We start from the raw sequence: 23,309 nt of genomic DNA on the forward strand, positions 1-23,309 counted from the left end.
TCACAACGCGCGCCTCGCCGCGGAAGGTGAACTTGTGGCATGACGTCACATTCTTAGGTGACATGACGTCACACCGCGCAGCTCGCCGCCGTTTGGTAGGACGTGACACCGCATTCCTCGTCGTTGCGCTCGCCTCCGCTCGCTTCGACAGCTGCGTCGCATGCGCGATAAAATGTCACAGGATTGAAAAGGAGAGCTGGCATGCGCCGCAACCACAGTTGAGGCGACTGTATGGACGGCGACAATTCTGATAAGCTGGAGGAGGCCTGGAATCGACAGCGGAACGAGATGAAGAGGAAACGAATCGCCCAGGAAACAGACGAACAGCGCGCCGGACGACTGGCTAAACGCCGCCGTGAATATGCCGCCGCGAGAGAGGCACGTTTAACGTCCGGTGTCTCGACCGCTAGCAGCAGCGACAGCAGCCGGAGGAGAGACCTGAGTCCTGCTTCACTGAAGACGGCCCGTGATGAACGATGGAATGCGACCAAGAGACTTCAGCGGCGGGCTCAAGAAACCGAAGAACAACGTGCCGTTAGCCTAGATAATAGGCGTAAGAGTGGCGCGACCCCTTCAATCCTTGGATAGCCTCGGTACTGAAATCAAACATGGACCTACAGGTCATACTGGAAGTTTATGCCTGTGCTTCATACGTTGTTGAATATGTGAACAAGGCCAACCGGGGAGTTTCACTTTTGTTTTCGCTACATATATCCTGGCATAGCCGAGCTAAGCCACTGCCATTTTTTATGGTGGTGGTGGTAGTGGTTTTATTAAAAAGTAATAGTAAAAAGGAAGGAAAACCACGCGAAGGAGCCGGCCTAAAGAGACTCTAGTGCGAGTGGCGCTTGGTTTCTGGCCGTTGTTCATGTACGGGAGACGTCGGAAGCGTTCGTGCGAGACATTCATCTCCTTCCAGTTATTGCTCTCTGCCGCGTCGTCTCCGCGCCAACCCCGCTCTCTCGTTTGAACGAAACAGTCCGGCCTTGCATGGCCATAATCAAGTAGCATTCGGCGAAGGCACTTATCGCAACTTCGGTAAGCGCGGGAAGGAACTTTCACTTATTACGTGGCCCACCATGGTACGCAGTGTCTTTTGCCGCTTTCGCCTGCGTCGTTTTGCCACGGCGGAGGTATGTATCCTTGGGTTGCTTGCAGGCTGCCCTTGGCGAAATATACTGGTATACTTACATCCGGTTCATCCTAGTCTCGTGTTAATCGCCGGGATAGAAGGTTAATTTCCCCAGATGAGGTGAAGGGCACAAAATTTTAGTTCTTTGAAATAGTGCGTAAATATGCAGCTGCTGCCAAAATATAGCAGGAGAAAAGAAAACCTAATCTAGCATACACTTTGAAGAGCATGCTTAACCCTGGTAGCACCGAAACATTACGATAATGTTACATTTTTTGTTATCGTCAAATGTTAGTTCAATGTGTTTAATGTCCCTTTTAACGTTATTATGATGTTACATATGAACGTTAAACAACCTTCAACGAACATTATTAAAACATCCAAACAATATAAATGTAACATTCTCGAAAATGATGAAGCAGCCCTGCACAAGCATGCAGGCCCGCCGGTTGTGCTGGCACACAACTTACAACGCTTTGCAAGAAACAGCAATGAGGGCGACACTTTCAGTTCTGCTACACAGCACAACATGCAACTCGTATATTCATGGCGGAAAATCTTCAAGCGCCGACCAATCGTTAAAAAAGATGACGTTTCGGCCCCGGCTTACGGCGGCCTTGTTCACAATGAAAGAAAGACAGGAGTGAAGGTAGGTTATATAGGTTTCATGGTATGACGCAAGCAGCGGGAGTATATCGGGGGTAGATTGCCTTCGTTGCGATTAAGCGTGTTTGCCGTCGTCTGAATATAAAAAGATTCTAGGTAAAGCCTTGTCGTCTTGCTCTTTTCTTTTCCGATTATCTTTGTGCCGTCCCAGTCGATGTCATGGCCCTCGGAGATAGCATGATCAGCCAGTGCGTTTGTTGCCACGCGCTTGGTCTTGACATCATTGAGGTGCTGCTGCAATCTTTCCCGAAAATCACCTGTTTAACCGATATAGACATGCTCACAATCAGCGCAGGGAACCCTATACACGATGTCCGGGAACTTCTTCTTCTTTATCTTGTCTTTCACTGTAACCAACGCGTGTCGCAGCTTCTGCGTGGGTACATGTGCGACGTCGACTTCGTACGACTGGAATGCAGTGTAAAGTACAGTGTTGTGTTTTATGGCACATAGGCAACTCGGGCCATCATGCACCAAACTCAAGGTAAAGAAAATTGTTTTCTGCAATTTTTTAGAAATATTAATTATCACTGGTGTAGAGGGTGCAAAAAATTGTTTTGTATTACCTAATGATGAAGGAAGAAATAAATTTTATGAATGGCTAATATTAAGAGCTTTGAAGAAGGTTGGGTAGTCTCAGCAGGCATCCTTGGCTGGGCAAGGATGTCAGTAAAACAAACCACAGCCAGTAAAACAAACCACAGCCTGCTCAGAAATGAGAAGGTGGCTGAGGTGTATAAAAAGAATGAAGCGAATCAGTGGTTAAAAATTTAGAGTTTGTTGAGAAAACCTCCTTCTCTTAAAAAGCTAACAGCACGTCATGTCAACAACAGCATCTTCACTCAAAAGAAACATTGGGTGTTAAGGAATTTGTTCATTACAAAACTAAGTAAAATATTTATTCCTAAGTTTTTCAACTTCTGTGCATGAGTATGAAATGTGATTAACTGTTAGGTCATCTCCACATTTTTCACAGATTGGTTTGTCTTCACTTGTCAATAGAAAATTGTGTGTGATGTGCGTGGAGCCTATATGGAGACGACATAAAATAACTTCAATGAAACGCTCTTGGTGCAAACATGATTTCCATTCACCTAGAACTGGCTTTACAAAGTGCAGTTTGTTGTTTACTTCATTGTTCCAGGCTGTCTGCCATTTTTTCCTTAATTTTCTTTGTACTAATTTAATGCAATCCTTAAAGGACATACTTACTTTTTTTTATTTCCTTGCGACGAGATTGAGCAGTGCACAAATCTGCTCTCTCATTGCCTTTTATTCCGATATGATTCGGACCCAAATGAGTTTTATTTTTTGTCCTAGAGCTGTGGCTGTTACAATGTTGTATATGATGCCACCAATCATAGGAGTGATTGCATTTCTAGAGTGGAGAGCAGGAAGTAAACTTAAGGAGTCTGTAAATAATACTGTTTGTGAGGTTCTCGTATACTATTTGTTTAATGGCTACACAGACGGTGTAACATTCGGCAGTGAAAATTGATGCGCACTGTGGAAGCCTATTTCATTCCAATTCCCTTTTATCACTGCGCTTCCAAAGTAAATATCTGTTTTTGAGCCATCTGTGTAAAAAGGTGTCAAAGAACTGTATTTTTCCTCAAGTGCAAGAAATTCTTGTGTTATATGTTGCTGTGGAGTTTGTTTTTGTAGAACTGTGTCAGAGTGAAATCACAGATTGTAGGAAAATGATACCATGGAGGCAGTGGATCTCGTCTTCGAGCAATGCCATAGTAATGGCAGTGTAAAGTACTGCCTTTAAACTAAAGCTCCCTGAAAATTTTTAGTACATGGCTCTCCCTGGAAGCTTTCTGTGTCCAGCTTTCTTGCACGGGGCAACACTTTGTATTTGAGAGCATGACGATTTTTGAGTGGACAGCTGTCAAATGTGCTCATGAGGTTGTAAAAAAAATCTTTCTTTGCTAGAATGAATTTAGAGCTTCGTGCATGACATCCCTGATCAAGTTTTCTAATGTAGGGTTGTTTGCATGCTATGCTCGCATAACAGTAGCCCACATACTGGCCACACTTTAATCACGCTCTGTGGTGGATAGCACAACCCTCTTAGTTTTATGCTGAATGAGTGTGCACGTGTCTGTTTTTGGCTGAGTCGTGAACAATGCTGCCATGCATGGGCACACCCCAGCTTAGTGTTCAGCCTACCTTTTAATGCTGCTCTTGTTTTTGAACGTTGTAACCTGTCTCCATTGCGTATATTTGGGCAGCTGTGCCAACAGGGCCTTCTGCTACAGCAGTGAGGACAAGAAAAATCCTGCAGTATTTTGTCTTTGATCTTGAATACTGTATTTATCTTCATAACATGTTTTTGTGCGGCTGCCCATGCCAGGAATGCTTTCTCATTTAGCAGTGAGGATCGGCAAATATGCTAAAAAGTTACAGTTCTTGACCCTGAATGCAAAATGTAGTATCAGAACATGTTCATAAAGGTGGCCGTGCCAACAATGACTTGATTCACAGCTCCAAGAGCCACTCATAGAGGTGACAGAAACAGAGAGGGCCGAAGTGCCTATAGTAGCACTGCTGGGGAGGATATATGGTGGTGGGCGTGTCAGCCCCCTTTCAAAGCAAGAAATTTTACTTAGGAAAAACCGTGCTGAACCCCTTTTTCTCAACGAAAACAGTCCAAGAAATACATGTTTCAAATAGGACTGGCGCTCTTTAAGAATGATCCATAAATTCACCCATTGTAGCACTGCAACACAGCATGTTTCACATCCACAGATCTAGTTTGGTGCATAATATATATGACCGCAGCTTTTCAGACTGCTTCTAGAAGTTTAGAAGTACCAAGTGGCTGCAGTATGTTTCACAGTGCTGTGCATTATTTCAATGCTGTATTTCATGTTTAATGTGCAGAGCTGCAGCTGTACGCACCAATTTTCGCTACTTGATGAAATACTAGCTTGTATTGTTACTGCATAGTCGCGCACTTTACTTGTGATCAACAATACAGGCAATAACGTGAATTTATTGTACATAATGAACTCATGGAATTATTTTTCTTCAACATAACCACAGGCATCATTGAAATTCATGCACACATGTGGATCCTCATTTCCCTAAGTGCTTTTTACCACAAATAATACTATCACAGAACATGCGCACAATAAACACGTGTGAGATGAAGAGGCCTCCAAATTCAGTAAGAGCTTCGCCGTTTTCGCACTGCTTGACCATGGCCTCAGCCAGAAAAGCAATTGCAATACCTGCTACAGGAAACTGGTCTAAAAATAGCACGCGATCAAAAATACAGACTTGACCTCGATATGAACCAATACACCTGAGCCCGGCACGCCACAGAAGCAAATAGCTCCCAGGCGCTTCATACGTTATACGCTTCAAACGGGCATGCAACAAAGTTTCTGTATACTAAGAACCAAGCGAGCGCAGCTGCTTCCTTTACAATAGAACTCTCCGCCCATGTTATGGCCCCCGCCACTAACACAAGCGCAATTTCCTAAAAACAAAATTGGCAGTTGTATTATAATCAACACCAGTTGCAATCGCTGGAGCGTTGCAAGAACACGTATAAGTAGCAACGAGGTTTCATTGCCCGATGGAAACGGGAGCGCAAATGGCACACGCACACTGCACGCACAAAACGCGAAACGTTCGCACTACACGCCGACGAACACTCCGCTGCGCCCGCCGTATTGAACCAACGGTGAACGAACAGCGCGAATGCCCCTCAGTGAACAGCGGCGGTCTCCCGACGGCTCCGAGCAGCGTAGCAGTAGACGAAATGCCCGTGCTATCGTTGTCGCCGAGCGCGTTCAAACCCGGGCACGCAAAAAGCATTTTGCGCTGAATTCCACCTTGAGACATGGGCGAACGCCGTCAACGCCAGCCTGTGAGCACCACCAAAAACAGAAACTCGACCAGTTACGCCTACACCGCACCTCAGATGGCACGGCGCGGCCCGCTGCTACCGCCCGGTTTGTAAACAAGCTGTCCGGACAAGGTGGCCTCCCGATCGAGATAAACCACGTCACTTTTTCCACACTTTTCTCCCATGTTGTTGTATGGGAAGGGCCTCTCCTGAGTTCTCCTTCCTCCATGACCGCTCCTCATTCGGCAGCCATCTTGCGAAGTGCAGCTCCGCATCAAAAGCAGCACCACAGAGTACTAGTTGTGAGTAAAATTTAGCGCTACGCTTTAGTTTACTGCACTCTAGGCTTTAAAAAATAAATGGAAGTTTTTAGGGTTCTCAGGTGCATTATTCGTTGCTTATTTCTTGCTAGAAACGCACGTGACTAGACCACGGCTGTCACAAACAGAAAACGTCTATTTTTTTGCTTGATCACGTTTCTGTTACTTTCAGTAACAAATTTTTTCTGCGCGGCAACAATAAATTTCCGAAAAAACGCCTGTAATTTTACACACTTTTTTTTTACGCCGATAGGAGTTTCGCGCTGATCCTCACCGCTTTGCATGCGCAATTACGTGAATCTAGACGAACATTTGGACACGAATATCTCAGAACACACGCGTGCTAGAAGAATTCTAGAAAATGAAATTGTGGATGAGGAGGAAAGGGAGGGAGGTTAACCGGAAGAATAATCGGTTTTCTACCTTACACGGGGGGAAAAGGGCGAGGCGATAAATAATGAAAGAGAAAGGAGAGTCGCTATGAAAAGTCAGCGTTCGTTAATGTCACAGCCTATCGTGCAGGCCACAAGTTCTCAAGAAGCGGAGCAGTGCCTTGGAGGCCTTCACCGCTGACGACCGCCGCGGCCAGTGGCCGAGAATCTTCGTTTCCGTCAGTGGGCGTGGATCTCGACGCTCCAGCTCACGGCAGAGCGACTGCCTTTCGGCGCTGTAGGCAGGGCAGTCACAAAGAATGTGGGCTATAGTCTCGTCATGGCCGCAGATGGCACATGCAGGGCTATCAGCCATACCGAAATGAAATTGTGAAATTGAAATAAGACTGCCTCTTACCTTCCATTACAAACATGCCCGCTTACTGGAGTAAGTAAAAAGTTCATTAATCGATTTTAGTTAATTAGGTGCCTCACGGTGACAATTTATCTCACTTTGTGTCTCCGTGGTCGCATAACTTATGTGCAGAGGTGGATTTTACTCACAGCTCAGTGCCTAATTTTAAGAAATCTGTAAAACTTAATTTTGAACACCCTGTATTTCAGCAGTGTGTGCCGCACTATGCAGAACATGCGCAATGAACTTACTCAATTAACTTGCAAGTGTATCAGCATATCTCATAATTAAGTGTCTGTGTTATGAGCTCATGAATTTTCTCAAACTGGAAGAATTTCGGTGAGGATTGTTTTTGAAAAGTAGAAAAAAAATAGGGCATGCACCACTGTACGCCAGTAAGAGACCACAGCACTGTGGCCATTCTTTGAGCGAAAAGCTATAGATATTCGTTTCTGTCTTATTCCCAGGAACAATCCCGACAGCGCTGAACTCAACACAAAACTGGGACTTCTATACATGCAGGTGAGATGAAATACTCAGCTCGTTCGTGGGCCGGAAGCCGCAATATAGAAGTCCCGCCACCCCGGGCCAAGCAGCAGCAGATTAATTTCAGGCTCGCATCAAACTCGCATAAAAAAACAAGAAAATAATAAAAGACACTGTTGTGTTGCATCGGACGTACAAGCAAGCAGGTGCAATCTCGCAAGCGCACATGAAGGACGGTGTGGTTGCTTAGGCCAGAGTGAAATGAGGGTACTGCGGAGCATGGTACCATGCAGATTATTATTACAAAAGTTCTTCTAAACCGTTATTCGCAGTTGCGTTATTTCGTGGTATGCGATCAGCAGGAAATTAGTTGGTTGTGAGCTGTGGCGAAATCATTCGGCGGGCACTAGCAGGGCTCGAAGTCATGAGGGAGAGCTCTAGGAATATTGTGCCCCTGTATTCTATAATCCTGCGCTGTATAAGTTTGAGAGTGTTATCCCGAACCGTATATATATATATATATATATATATATATATATATATATATATATATATATATATATATATATATATATATATATATATATATATATATATATATATATATATATATATATATATATATATATATATATATATATATATTTATGAAGGGAGCCAACAGTCACCGAAACCAAGGTGCATAGGGGAACGTTAATTTTTTATATATTTTTTTATAGTGTTATGCTTATCAGTGGGATAATAATACTTAGATTAATAAATCGCTTAATCTGGTGAACACTCTCAAGGCTCGCTTACACCCAGTAAACATAAAATTCCAACGAGAGCAGCAGATTGGACAGCCGTCGCCGTAGCTCAGTTGGTAAGAGCACCGGACGCGATATTCGGAGGTCGTGGGTTCGGATCCCACCGGCGGCATGGTTGTTTTTTCTGCTGCTTTATAAGTAATTTTCTTTAAGCGATTTATTAATCTAAGTATTATTATCCCACTGATAAGCATAACACTATAAAAAAATATATAAAAAATTAACGTTCCCCTATGCACCTTGGTTTCGGTGACTGTTGGCTCCCTTCATAAATTTGTCAAACGGGCCCCTCATTTCCTTTAACTTGTCTGCGAATAGCTTAACGAGGGTCTCGGTTCTGGCAGTCTTGATGTCATAGGTAGCATAAGAGGGCTCTCGCACAGTTTCCGCCCTCGCCGTTAGATGACGTTCTACGTCACGCTCGCGGTATTACAGGACGTGCTACGTCCGCCGCTATGGTCGAGGGTGGCGCTGGTGAACACTCTCAAGGCTCGCTTACACCCAGTAAACATAAAATTCCAACGAGAGCAGCAGATTGGACAGCCGTCGCCGTAGCTCAGTTGGTAAGAGCACCGGACGCGATATTCGGAGGTCGTGGGTTCGGATCCCACCGGCGGCATGGTTGTTTTTTCTGCTGCTTTATAAGTAATTTTCTTTAAGCGATTTATTAATCTAAGTATTATTATCCCACTGATAAGCATAACACTATAAAAAAATATATAAAAAATTAACGTTCCCCTATGCACCTTGGTTTCGGTGACTGTTGGCTCCCTTCATAAATTTGTCAAACGGGCCCCTCATTTCCTTTAACTTGTCTGCGAATAGCTTAACGAGGGTCTCGGTTCTGGCAGTCTTGATGTCATAGGTAGCATAAGAGGGCTCTCGCACAGTTTCCGCCCTCGCCGTTAGATGACGTTCTACGTCACGCTCGCGGTATTACAGGACGTGCTACGTCCGCCGCTATGGTCGAGGGTGGCGCTGGTGAACACTCTCAAGGCTCGCTTACACCCAGTAAACATAAAATTCCAACGAGAGCAGCAGATTGGACAGCCGTCGCCGTAGCTCAGTTGGTAAGAGCACCGGACGCGATATTCGGAGGTCGTGGGTTCGGATCCCACCGGCGGCATGGTTGTTTTTTCTGCTGCTTTATAAGTAATTTTCTTTAAGCGATTTATTAATCTAAGTATTATTATCCCACTGATAAGCATAACACTATAAAAAAATATATAAAAAATTAACGTTCCCCTATGCACCTTGGTTTCGGTGACTGTTGGCTCCCTTCATAAATTTGTCAAACGGGCCCCTCATTTCCTTTAACTTATATATATATATATATATATATATACTACCTGCATGCCTGTATGCCAAGTGAAGGAGAGGGGGGGGGGGAACCTAAAGCGCGTGGGTTCGAATCCCACTCAAACCTACGCCTGTCCGTGCGCGTGTTTTATTCTGTCGAGTTTTCTCGTGGTGCGGGCGGACGGGCGGACAAAGATAGATGATAATGCAGCCGTTATATGCATTCTTGCATTAATATACTAATTACGTTCCGCTAAGCCATTGTCCTCTTCTCAAGAGCATACATGGGGTACAGTTCTCGGGCTGATCTGAAATAGCTTGTGGACATAATTTTCCGGCACACCATGAGATTTTTTTCTTGGAAATAATAACAACGAAAGCAGCAAAGAAAAAGTTGATGACTGTTTTACAAATACATTGGAGTATAGCATTCGAGCAGTGCGATGCGCCACAGATTTGTCGAATAGGCACTGTAATAATCGTGCAGTCAAGTAACAATTTCTTCGAAGCTGCACTTGATGTTGGAAACCTAGAATAAAACAACAGAATTACTCTAAATGGCTGTGTGGAAGTATGGGCGGCCAAGGTGGCGGTTTTAATAACATTTTTTTACCGAGCTCACTACACAGCGTTGAATACCCTTCAGTTGCAGTACAAATAGTGCTAAATTAGTATGGAACCAAGAAATCAGTGTTAGCAATATCACACCCTCGCAAAAAGCTGCGGTTATTGCGACGTAACTATTGCGATGTAACTTCTGTCATGACGCCTATTGCGAGATTAATTTGCCTTGTTTCGATATGATTATGATACAGTTCGTTGTATTGTTATTCTGCGTTGTTGTATTTTTGGTTGTATTTCCATAGTTAATTCCAGTGCCTTTGCTTTACCCTTACTATTAGTTGACTATTTTACGATCTTCACCAAAATGATGTATTTTATGAACAGCTTTTACTAACCCTATTTCGCCCTCCTGCAACAATCCCGAATGGGATTAGCAGTATGTATAAATAAATAAATATACACAATTGTGTTAACAGTGTCTGAATAGGTTGAACAGACACAAGCGAAAAAGCGGGGACCGTTATTGCTATAGCACGGACAGCGGTGCACATGCAGAACGATCACTTTACGGGATCGTCTCAAGTTGTTTTGCCAACACTTTCAATTTTTACACGCGCAGCATTCTTTCACAGGCGAGGTACGTGGATCTAAACAAATAAATAGTGTCATGAGAGTGTGTGAATTAAGAAGGATGGAGAGGGTGGAAAGGGGACGAAGAGAAAATCTCCATAGGGAGGGAAAAGGCTTCTTCCATTGGGTGGAAACGACCCCTTACAGACAGCCGAACCTTTTAGGTTCCCATAGAGTTACGCTAACGAAGATCCAGTTAAGGGAGTGATTAAACCTTATCATCCACCTGAGGGCAGCCATACGGCTACAAAGAAAAGCTGTACAGATTTCGCAGAAACTTCCTAGATGAAGAAAACTTTGCTCGCAATCCCGGGCTCGATTCCGCGTGGCTAGCAGGCCCTGGTTAGCTTAATTGGTAGACCGACTGCTCTGCGCATGCGGTGACCCCTGGTTCGAGCCCCGGAACAAGGAGAATTTTCTTCAATCGTGAATTTTCAAAGATTAGCTGCATAGCTTTCCTTTGTAGCCGTATGGCTGCCCTCAGGTGGATGCTAATAAGTAACTAACTCCCTAAATTGAAACCAACTCCGCCTTAGGGTATTCCCTCAAATGCTTTGAGATAACGACGGTCCAAAAAAAGCGAAGACACGCTTCTTACGTTTCGCTGCAATGAAACTGAAAGTCCTGACCTCACCTTCGGCGCGCTTAACGCAGCAAAAATCGGTTGCAAAACGCGAACGTGATTCCCGTCTTCGCTGGTTGGAAGCTGGGATCTAACGCTGTCATGGTCTTCTTCCGATTCATTACTTTGCCTCTTTGCCATTGGTCAACAACACCTATGATACAGCAGTCGATGAGTGGCATTGTTTTCCAGTTGTATCAGCTGTGAAGTCACAGCAGATAGCTACCAGAGGGGCAGTAAATAAATCGGGAGAAGGAATTTTAGAAAATGCGGTCTCTGCTTGCTGTATAGGTGGCAATGTGAGCAAAAAATGAATTTTTGTGACAGCCACCCCACCCCATAATGAAATAGCGCTGGAAGAGCAACGCGTTCCTGTTGAGTTTGACGTCACAATTAGTGCAAAGTGGACGCATGCCACGAATTTAACAAAGCGGCGATAACGAATAAACCATGGCCAGAACTCGGTTTCTACGCAAAACTAGGAAGTGGTCATCTCTTTCTCAACCTTTCTATTTTATGTCGTCCTTCTTCCTTCTCTCTGTCCGTTACGTTCTCCTATTCATTGTACTTCTGTGTGACCCCTCATCGACATCGGCTGTGGACAGTGCTCCTCGACTGGCATCTAGCTTTGGCCGATCCAAGGAAAACCAAGCTGGCATTGGCACCTGTCTTGAGCAGCTTTTCAAATACGCCAGTCCCAGTCCCTCCTTCATTAGGGCCATGGTTAGAGATCAAAAGTACAAGGACGTCAACTTTGGATTTGTGATTTCTCCTTCAGGTGGTAGGCACCGGCCAATGAACTGCAAACTCGAGTCAGATGTTACAACGCGACTTCAAGTGCGTAGCAACCACTATAGTAAGTGCTGACAAATATATTTGCCCAAAAGCGTTCAGGGAGAGATCACTACAGTAGCCGATCGCGAACATATGTGAGCAGACAGGCGCGAAGAATTCAAGTGGCTTGGTTTAAAGACACGCGCAGGCAGGTACGCACGCACGCACGCACTCGCGAACGAAGCGAGCACTATGAAGCCAAGGGGAGCATAGGGGAATGTGATTATATTTTAAATGTTTTTAGAGGAGGTAATTCAATTAGACAGGACATAATTTCACAGACAGCAGAAAAAAAGTCGATCAACCACATGCTGTTGGGAGCCATACAGACGATCTCTACATGTCGCGTGCGATGCTCTACCAATTGAGCTACGGCGGCGGTTGTTTCGTTTTGGGCTTTCGAGAGTATATGTGCAATTGTTCATCAGCTCTTCAGCCAGCCATAGCTGCGGACGTAGTATACGTCGTGCTATGTTTTTGCAACGTAGCTGAATGCGGAAAGCAGCAACAGTGCGAGCGCCATGTTATCCTGCCTGTAGCACAAGAATAATATTATTAATTCGTCACGAGGAAAGGAAAAAAACAGTAACTATTTCCACCGACAGAACCGAGACGCTATCCTATAAGCTGATTGGATTAATATGAGTATGATAAAAGATGTTGCCCTTCTGAGGCCAATTGAGTCGGTTGTGTAGCGACGAACCCAAAGACATCGGGAGAAAGAAGCGTTGCGAGATATCGACTTCCACAGAAGACGACGCGAAAAGGCGTTGTGGTGCGGAGAAAAAAAAAACAAATGAAAGAAAAACAGCGCTCGCTTTCGTGAGCTTCTTGGTGTTTTGTTTTTGGCTTAGCTAGCGTCTAGTTTGTGCCCAATTCTCTGTAAAATAAAATTAGACACCTTATTTCCCTCTCGAAGGTGTCCAATAATGGGCTGTTGGCAGTTCGGCAACCACTATACTCGCATCTCGTTTTCACACAAAAGTGTCGCCGTCGCTCTTCACCGCGACACTTTTGTGTGAAAACGAGATGCGAGTATAGTGGTTGCCGAACTGCCAACTAGCCCATTATTGGACACTGATATGCTTGGGTATCGGGACCGAGGTCTTCACCGCATGACGATGAACTCTGCAGACGACGGAGGGAAGCCTTCGGGAGGGTTGGAAAACTTGAAAGTTTATTTACATATTTACAAGAGAAGCAGGGATACCAAAAGTCAGAGATGAAGTGCTACAAATTTACAACAGAAGCAGGGAGACCCAAAAGCCAGAGATGAAGTGCCGTGAAACCAGCCAAATCGCGGCTTAAATACATTGGATATTCCCTAGGCATCTAGCTAGGGAAACCGGTGGCTGATCAAGCGTCCAATGGGCAGACACACTCTTCATAGTCTCTTCCCTAACCCCGTGACCTCTCCGCCCCCACAAACACGTGCACAGGCGATAAGGAATCCTGGCGCCTTGAGGTCCTGGAAAGCTGTTTCCGACCGGTTGAGCAGGTGCATAAGGTCGTTGGCTTAGCAGGCGGTGACCCCCTCCGTTGGAAAGAGGCTTCCTGGAATATGGTTTCCGACGGGTTGATCATGTGCATAAGGTCGTTGGCTTTGTAGGCGGTGATTCCCTCCGGAAAGATGCGTCCTGACGGCCCCGGGCATTCCAGAGGGTAAGATGAATCAGCCGTGTCCGCCCCCGCTTTGTCTGGCCGCGCCGGTGCAAGCGAGCGAGGAGGGTCCGGCGCCTTCGTTCGGGTCTTTCTGCCGGTCCACGTGAGGGCGCAGTTCGGGAGAAATACCGCAATCCATACTCCGGACGAAGGGATGAGAGGCCTTTCGTCACAGCTCACCGTCGCCAGGAGCCGTTCCTAATCCTCTTCTCAGGACGACAGCACATTTGGGTCAAGCATAGTTCGATGGCGCTTGCCGGGCTCGTCTGTTCCCGCTGTCGGGGCCTCCGATCACAACAACACCTTTGAGAGGGAAATGATGTGTCTAATTTTATTTTACAGAGAATTGGGCACAAACTAGACGCTAGCTAAGCCAAAAACAAAACACTAAGAAGTGTCGCCGTCGCTCTTCACCGCGCCCCGCCGCGGTGGCTCAGTGGTTAGGGCGCTCGGCTACTGATCCGGATTTCCCGGGATCGAACCCGACCGCGGCGGCTGCGTTTTTATGGAGGAAAAACGCTAAGGCGCCCGTGTGCTGTGCGATGTCAGTGCACGTTAAAGATCCCCAGGTGGTCGAAATTATTCCGGAGCCCTCCACTACGGCACCTCCATCTTCCTTTCTTCTTTCACTCCCTTCCTTTTCCCTTCCCTTACGGCGCAGTTCAGGTGTCCAACGATATATGAGACAGATACTGCGCCATTTCCTTCCCCCCCCCCAAAAAAAAAACAATTATTATTCTTCACCGCACTCCCGACGCATTGTCACATGTTTACCGCTTATACCATCTAAACTCGTAGCATGCAGCTATTCCACTCGGGGCTGGAACGAGTGCTGAAATATAACGCTGTTCGTGCTGTGGCTGGGCCGGTAAAGTGGCATGACTTGGCCTCCGGCCAGTGGTGCTCACGTATAGTTGTCGTTCGCAGTGCAACATGTACCCGAAGGCGTTCGAGCGCCTGGGCGCCGCCCTGGCCAGCGACCCGAGCTACGCGCCGGCTGTGCTGGCCGCGGGCAGCATCATGCAAACCTACGGGGACTACGACGTGGCGCTGACCAAGTACCGCGCTGTAGCCTCGGTGCCTGACGAGAGCCCCGCGCTCTGGAACAATGTGGGCATGTGCTTCTTTGGCAAGAAGAAGTACGTCGCGGTAAGTGCGCTATTTGTTATTCTTTCACTCGCTCGTGGCGACATGTTAATAAAAATAATTGGTTTTGGGCGAAAGGAAATGGCGCAGTATCTTTCTCATATATCGTTGGACACCTGAACCGCGCCGTAAGGGAAGGGATAAAGGAGGAGTGAAAGAAGAAAGGAAGGAAGAGGTGCCGTAGTGGAGGGCTCCGGAAGCAATTTCGACCACCTGGGGATCTTTAACGCGCATTGACATCGCACAGCACACGGGCGCCTCAGCGTTTTTCCTCCATAAAAACGCAACCTCCGCGGTCGGGTTCGAACCCGGGAACTCCGGATCAGTAGCCGAGCGCCCTAACCACTGAGCCACCGCGGCGGGTCAGCATGTTAGATATTGTATTTTCTTGTAGTGCTGCAAAAAAGGGAGTGAATTGTGCCCGATTTGGAACTAAGCAGATACCTTGGGCAAGCTGCGCTGTGGCTGCCTTCGTTGAAAGTTATTTTTCATGAAAGGTGAATGTAATTAATAATGACATGCCACATTACCGGTCATCACAGTGACAACGACGCAACATTCCAAGGAAGTTTCGTTCAGCTGTGGCGCCGAAGTGAGGGCTTCACTGCATTCGAGATCGTGTACCTTAACCCAAATATATGTCTTATCTTTCCGTTGCTTGCATACATTAATGTCATTTCTTTTAGAACACATTTCATCAGAAGCCTTCATTTTTGACGCCGGAAGCCTTCCTGTCTCGTTAGCCAGCTGGCACCCGTGAGGTACTGTTGCCTTTGAGTTTTTTTGGTTTTTTTCTGTAGAGCGCCAGAAAATCTCACAGCGTCTACTCAAGGTTCAGTTAGCAGCTGACTACTTTATTTTTCATGTTTTAATTAGGCAACACACCAAAATGTATTTTTCCTAAACGGGGCGTGACCCTTGGCGATATCAGAGCCTAAGAGCACAGCGGCGCATGCATGCCGTGCTACAGAGGCATGCAATGCAAAGAAGCATGCGTTACAGGCCATCAGCTGCCTGAAGCGAGCCAACTACTTGAGCCCCATGGACTGGCAGATCCTGCACAACCTGGGCCTGGTGCACCTGACCATGGAGCAGTACGCGTCCGCCTACCACTTCTTCAACGCCGCCGTCCACTTCAACCCCCGCAACGGACAGCTTTTCATGCTGCTCGCAAGTAGGCCACCACTGCGGCTATAATGAGCACCAAATGCAACATGCGCGGGTTCATCATTTGCGATCGGACAGGCGTACCTTCGGCGCCAAGTACAATTATGTTGCAGGTGGCTAGCTTCATGTGAACTGGAAACGTAATAAAAATAGAGATCCTCTGCTCAGGCGAAATTACCAATACAATAAGCACGATGCCGTGCTGCGTCAAGTGATAGCAACCACAGGTGCTTTGTTTCTTTTGCCTTGTATGAAGGGCATGCACGCTTAAAAGTACGATATCCTTCTGGGACATTTTCACATTGCGCTTAGCACGAAGCGTCGCGTACGCTATTCACCGCAGGAGCCTCCATGCTCTCCGTTAGTTCCGGTGGCGTGAACCGCTGTGCCATCTAAGAGGCTGCCCGCTCAAAAGCGAGCCAACTGGATCGGTGGCGGTAACTGTCCGGATTGCAGGGAACTGGACACAGAGAGCAAATTTTGTGCGGCAAGTCGAGTCGACTGCACCGAGAGCGACATCTTCAGGGAAGAAGAAACTATAGAGCACGATGAGCTAGAGTTGTGTCCGGTTCTGTGCGCATAGTCGGAGCTTACCTCCGGAGTTTGGCGTTTGACTAGCGTACTGCATGAAAATTTGTAGCATGACTGGTATCTGCCTTTACTTAGTGCAGTTTGCTTCTTGTGTGGAGGCATAGCGAATCTCATCAGGTCCTTGATGCACCAGGATTGACAGTGTGCTCGCGGATTCAGAAAGAAATTACGGCTTCTTTCTCTCTTCCTTTCTTTTTCCCATGGTCAGTCAGCATATGTGAACTACATGTCAGCCAGGAACATTTCTTTGCATTCCGTTTCGAGTAACATTTTGTTTTTCTTGAATGACTGACAGGCTCTCCAAGCGGTATCCACTGGTGTGCTGTCAAATGAGAAACAAGCATGATAGACACTATACAGCGACTGTTTTACTGTGTAGTGTTCGCTATAGGATTCCGCCCTTCAGAAACTCATTTCGAGCATCTGTAACACATAAGTATTAAGTTTTTTTTTCTGCGGCGTGTTTGTTACAAGCGCGTACTTTTTAATTGGGTTTGCAGTTGCGTTGCGGAACCTCCAGGACACGGACAACGCGAAGCGGGCGTACGAAAGGGCCATGGCTCTGGACGAGTACGTAGCTTCAACTGGCGCTTTGCTACATTCACGTTTTTACTTCCTCAGTGCCGAAGCGTGCAGTGCCTCTCTGTCACTGCATCTTTCTGTCGGCTCTATGGGCTACATTACGACACACTCTTGTATACACAAAATTGAGAGTGAGCCAAAACTCCAACAATTTTTGCTGTGCCCTGCGCATCATGAAGTGGATAGGCTACCAGAGGTGGGCATTTGCCCTCAAAAATTTGGACCTCACCTCAACCTCAAAAAGAATTTGCCGACCTCACTCAACCTCAACCTCATCAGTTGAGGTGGATGCTTGATGATGATGGTGGATGCTCAACCTAATCAGCTGAGTTCTCCTTAGACGCCCTCACCTCACTTTTCCTGAGGCCACTATTGACCTCACTCACCCTCACCTCAACCTCAAATTGTGAGGTTGAGGTCGGCTGCTCCTCAGAAAACAAACTAAAGACAAAACAAAAATCGAGTAAGAAGTTTTTCAGTTAAAAACAATTCTGAGAATCCTGTCAGACAGGAAAGCCATAATGATGATGATATTATTTAATAAGGTGTGTACAGACACTATTGATGTGCACGCAATAGGAGAAGCTTATAATCTGGTATTAACCCTCAGAGAGCATATGGCCTGCGGGCAGGGTTGTCCCATACGCCGTTACCACAAGTACGTCGGTGAGTACTTTATATGTGTCAATATTTGGCAACTTGCTTTGTGTATACTTGTTCGTATTGAAAGCATCTCGCTCATTCATGCACGAACCGGCAATTGACAAACACAGACCTTCTACACCATCTACCAGAAATGGGGAGCAGGGGGGTGGGAGGTATTCACGATACTCTTTTTAGGCTTGAGAATAGTTACCGAATATAAAGAAACTGGTTGTCGATGTACTTTCCAATGCGACGGTTATGCGGACGCATATCAGTATATTTCGATTTTCTAGCTCTATCCGGCATAGCGAGAATGCTCTTTTCAGTCCTCTGCATGTTGCCTTCGAAAACACTTAACAAGCTGCGACTGTAGTACACCAACAGAGGCACGTTGTATTTATGTCTGTGTAGAAGCGAGCGGCTTCTCTTATTAATGCGAAAGCTTTAGATGGCTCACTTTCAAGGTCATATCCGCAAAAAAGTGTCCGCAAGGAACGGCGCCATGCGGCGTCACGAGCCGATGAGTCACGCGACGAAGATGATGGCGCCAAATAATTAATTAATGCTAATTAATACAACTAGGTAACGGTAAGACTAATTATTACAATTAGTGATGACATCATGTGAGTATGACGTCATACCAGGTCACGTGACAGCGATGCAATGTGCCATCAAACCTAGTCACGTGACGACGCCGTAATATGACATCACACCTACTCACGTGGGAACGATGTAATTTCTCGTAATACCAGGCCCCATCCACCCCCTTCCACCACCATTTCAAGATACATATGGATCTAACATTACTACACATGCGCGCATGATGCATTAAAAAGAGTGCCCACAACCCGGCCCACATTAATGACATTCGGATTGTCCAGCAGGTAAACGCGCCAGTTCTCATGTATCACATACTGCAAAGATCGTGCAACGACACATGCCTTTGACTCTCGAGATGATGGCGATGATGATGATGCTAATAGTGTATCCTTATGAGCCCGGGGAAGTCTGATATACCGATACCAAATTAAAAGTTGCCAGAATATTGATTAAATATTGTACATTACCCAGCAACCGAATACAATGACTGTGCGGGGAAATAGGAATACCTGCAGCTAATAATTAAGGATGATGATGTTGATGTTCCTGGGAGGTCAAGACCCTCCCCCGTTTCCTCCACTTCCTTCCAGTTGGCGATGGTAATGGTTTCGAAATCCTGGGAATTCTCCGATGACTCGGTGAATCCGTGGCATTTTGAAAGACAGGGCTAGATAACTTCTTCGAACACTGTGCCAACTATTAAACTCACACGGTTCAAAACAACTGGCTTAGAATGGGCAACGTGAACCGCTCTCCCTGTCAAGTTGCCAAGAGCACCATGGCTCTCCGCTGAAATTTCGCCGCAGCGAAATCTTTTTCCGAGACCCCCCCCCCCCCCCCCCCCCCCGGGGCAAAAAAAAAAAAAAGCCTAAGTACTCATACGCCTCAACAGAATTCTGGGTACCATTTCGTCAACCAGTCTGAGGCAAGCTGCTTTAAGCCAATCACTTGTTTTCCTTCAAAACTGAACTCATGAATGGTACGCTAGCATCCTCGACGCTTTTTATCCACGAGCACCGCGCGAACATTCGGTGAAGCCGTTTAAGGTGAACGATGGGTATCTGCAAAATAATTAAAGGAAAGATAACGTGTAATGCCTAGTCGTCTGCAAGGCAGGCCGCCATCCTAACTGATCCCATATGAGAAAAGAAAAAAAATAGAATGATTAGAAACATACAAACAAAAATCGCACACTAAAAACAGAAGCTAACAACAGCGTGCCCCATTAAACGTCATGCTAGAAGGTTTGAAACAGCGACTCAGCAGCACAGCGCGAGCATATAATCAGTGCCATTCCCACATCTTCATTTAAAAAAGGAAAATGTTTATGATTTATCGGGGTTTAACGTCCCAAAGCGACTCAGGCTATTGGAGACGCCGTAGTGAAGGGCTCCGGAAATTTCGACCACCTGGGGTTCAAAAAGGAAAAGGAATCAGTTACCACATCACCATACATTCATTATAGTTTAGCATTTTTTCGCCGCTGCAACACCGCTATGCTGTGTGGTGTTTCGACATAATAAGCGAATTTCCGAGAAGTAACAAGGAACCGGAGACCAAAAGAGAGGTTCTTCGGAAGGGTAAAAAAGTGAAATTATTTTTGCATCTGCTTGCATTACGAAACCGGAATATACAGAATTAGTGTGAGATTCGAAGGGGGAAGTCACCGATCAAAAGCTTCGGCGGTGTTATACAGGTTTTTCTGGCTTCGTGCTTTTTTAATCAAATCAGCAGGTGTCCTTGTTAGGAACCACTTGAATCACATTCTCTCGCCTGTGCCGACTACTCCGGTTTCTGTTAAGTCAGATTGTGATGCACAGCAGGATCCCCTTTATTCGACTGCAAGGCAATAGCCATGACGTCAGCGCCGACAACGAGCATGAACACCAAGCAGTCTTGCTAGGGGCCGTCAGCGCTGCGACAAATTTATTGCGTGCTTGTTGGACTGAACTTATTTGTTTGCGGCATCACACAAAGCTACCGCGGGTCAACGTGAGTTACGTGCTTTGCGCGCTCCCGGGAGTTTGAGCCGACCGGCAGGCAGCCGGGTGCTACGCCAACGGGGCAAGGGGGAGGGAGAGTTGCGTGCTGTGACAGTAACACTCCTTCCGGGAAGACCAGAGGGGTGCGTCTTCCTGTAGGCTTGGACTGAACGGACATTACGGCGCAGCACCGGAAGCTAAGTGGGAACTGTGGCTTCCGGTTGTCGAAACAGCTGAAACCGAACACCAAGCGTCATTGCATGAACACTGCGGTGATGCGCTGCAACTCCGCTTCGGAAGCGGCACTCGTCGGAGTAAGACGTGGCAACTGCAAAAAGTCTTGAGCTCAAAATGTCGACCTCATTGAATGACGACCTCACTCTACCTCAAACTCACGCGTGATTTTGAGATCTGGTTGCTGACCTCACTCACAAAATATCGAGCCGTCGCCGACCTCACCTCAACTTCACCTCACCACGTGAGGTTGAGGTCATTTTGAGGTTGAAGTCGACCTCATGAGGTTGTCCACCTCTGTAGGCTTACAGATGGCAAGTTCTCTGTTCTTATGAGATTTGTTCTCGTACACGTCAAAGACGGTATAATGTACTGCATCACCGAGCCAGCTTTGCTGACTTATAGCCACAAGCTGGAGTGAGCTAACACTTATCTGATCATAAACAAGCGCATGGGGTCCTCGCCGCCGTGTCGCGACCCGAGAAGCGTAGCTTTTCTGTAAGCCGAGCACGCCAAGCCTGCCCAGAAGAGGCACCGCAGATCCTGGTCTCCTTGTCTGCTCCTGAGCTCAGCCGGACACGCAGAGCTTTTCGCTGCAGATGCGTCGCAAGCCGATGTAGTCTGGTATTCCTCCGAGGTTAACCGAACGCATCGAATTACTGCCGCCGTTGCGTCGAGATATACCGTGCTTGGTCAACTTGGCCTTTCCCAGCACTTGGCTGGAACCGAACCGAACGCCGCGAGCCCTGCAACAAGGGTGACAACCGAAGCTTCTAGACGCCGTAAGCTTGACCAACCAACATGACATGACGTTTTATTCTCCAGTGTCAGACCCCCACCTAACGCTCGTGCTCTCCATCCTATATCGATTGTCTCCTCTCACATCACCTGCACCTACACTCTAAGCAGAAATGAGTAAAAAAAGGAAGTAAGCTGTCTTCTATAGCGCACCCCCTTTTATACAAGGGAGTGCGCTAGAGGACAGCTTACTCCCTTTATTTACTCCCACATAGGCGTATTAGTGTGTTTAGAGTGTATCCCCATCTACCGCACCGTACCGCCTCGCCCGCCACCGTCACAGAGTTTGGGGCGTGCTAGGCCACCTTCACGTTAACGCCACCGTGTTGGGAAAATGTAATCCGAAGCTATCACTGTAGAAAAAAAGAAAAAAGAACAAATTATGCACGCCGACACTATAGCTTCTTACGGGGAAATACCACCAATGCACGTTTGAGCTGGTAAAGTCAGCACCAGTGGAGGCGACATACACAGAAAAAAAGAAAAGAATGCTCAACTCTAAGGCAAACCGCTGAGATGGCGCGCTTAACAGTTCAAAATGTCTTTTTCCACCCCTGCCTTCGTAATTCAAGTGCAAACAATATCTGTAGCTGCCCCCGTTGCGAGGTATAGATGTTCCGGCGGTATATCTGGGCTATAGTTGTTTCGCGTATGGTTGATTCCGCCCTGTTTCCCCCACCTTTGTTCGCGCAGGGAACCCCTGGTATGCCTGAACTACGCAGTGCTGATGCACGACTTGGGCGACCACAAGGCTGCGGCCAGGCTGCTCGCGCAGTTCGAAGAGCGGTGCCTCAAGCAGCAGCAGAACTCGGGAGTCGAAATTGACGCGGCGGTGAGTGCGCTACTCACTGTGTGCACACCCGTAGGCTATGAGCGCATTTCACGCCGTGCATCGCAGCGCCCACTCACGCCCACCTCCCAGTCTTACTGAAGAATAATACAGGAAAAGCCAGCTGCTTTTTGCCGATGAAATCCGAACGCGGAACAGTCTAAATTTCACCGAAAGCAGCCTAAAGATCTTTAGTCTGCTTGTGCGTGCGCGTGCGCGTGCGGAGTTTTAGTTCAACCCCATGTCGGGAAAGCTCCGCGCGGGACATATCTGTAGCTTTTGTAGCTAGGAGCGGGGAACCTTCTGGTCTAGAGAGAAATCTATTTAAGGAAGAAAAAAATTAGGCTCTTTTTTATTGTTTTTCTGCGCCATAGGTCTATGTCTGCATGCGCTCCATATTCTCAATCTGCAAAAATGTGGATGATATCTCTGCCAAGCTGAATGGTTATAATATTCTATAATTGCTGCCAGAAATGAGACGTTATGACGCGTGACGTCACCGCGGAAGACCTTTTCTAACTATTACAAACCAATTAATATCAAGCGTGGCGCGCTCCTCTTCGAGTCGACTTTGTCGCGGTGGACGTGGTGTAACCTTTAAAGACAGAAGGCGGCAGATGCTCTCGCATTCGGTGTGTGAGGAGCCTCGACGTTTGCTCTGCGTCGCTTCCAGGTGACGCAAATGGCCAACAACTTGTCCAGTTCCCTGCAGTCGACCAGCACGGACAGCAAGAGCTACGACGAAGTGCCGGACTCGCCGGACAGAAACGACGAGTCTTCGCAAGAGCGAAGCGAATAAAGGCCCATCAGTGAGGGCTCGCTAGCGTGTATGTAGTGACGCAAGCTGCCCCCGTAGCAAAAAGGAATAAACTCTTCTGTTAATTACCTATGGAATTTCGAGCTGTATAGACATCATGCTTACGACTTTCACTCTGGCAGCATAGCATATATTATTTTTCGTCTTGAGTTGTAACCGACTGTAGTACCGACTGATGTCAGATTTAGAAGCTGACATTCTATCCAATAATCATCATCTGCAGGACATCCACTGGTGCGAAAGAATGTG

The 23,309-nt window shown here is 46.7% G+C and overlaps 1 protein-coding gene across 1 annotated transcript in view; it reads left to right on the forward strand.

The window, feature by feature from the left end:
- The window catches only part of BBS4 (Bardet-Biedl syndrome 4), a 45,820-nt gene extending 22,605 nt beyond the window's left edge, over positions 1-23,215 (forward strand). The window contains exons 7-12 of the mRNA XM_077647508.1: positions 7,234-7,288; positions 14,597-14,818; positions 15,818-15,989; positions 17,074-17,143; positions 22,108-22,246; positions 22,917-23,215. Coding sequence (XP_077503634.1) covers positions 7,234-7,288; positions 14,597-14,818; positions 15,818-15,989; positions 17,074-17,143; positions 22,108-22,246; positions 22,917-23,042 — 784 coding nt within the window. The 3' untranslated portion in view covers positions 23,043-23,215. The remainder of the gene's footprint in view (positions 1-7,233; positions 7,289-14,596; positions 14,819-15,817; positions 15,990-17,073; positions 17,144-22,107; positions 22,247-22,916) is intronic.
- Positions 23,216-23,309: the final 94 nt, after the last annotated feature.

This window comes from Amblyomma americanum, chromosome 1, assembly GCF_052857255.1.
Source record: "Amblyomma americanum isolate KBUSLIRL-KWMA chromosome 1, ASM5285725v1, whole genome shotgun sequence".
In the NCBI taxonomy this organism is placed as follows: domain Eukaryota; kingdom Metazoa; phylum Arthropoda; class Arachnida; order Ixodida; family Ixodidae; genus Amblyomma; species Amblyomma americanum.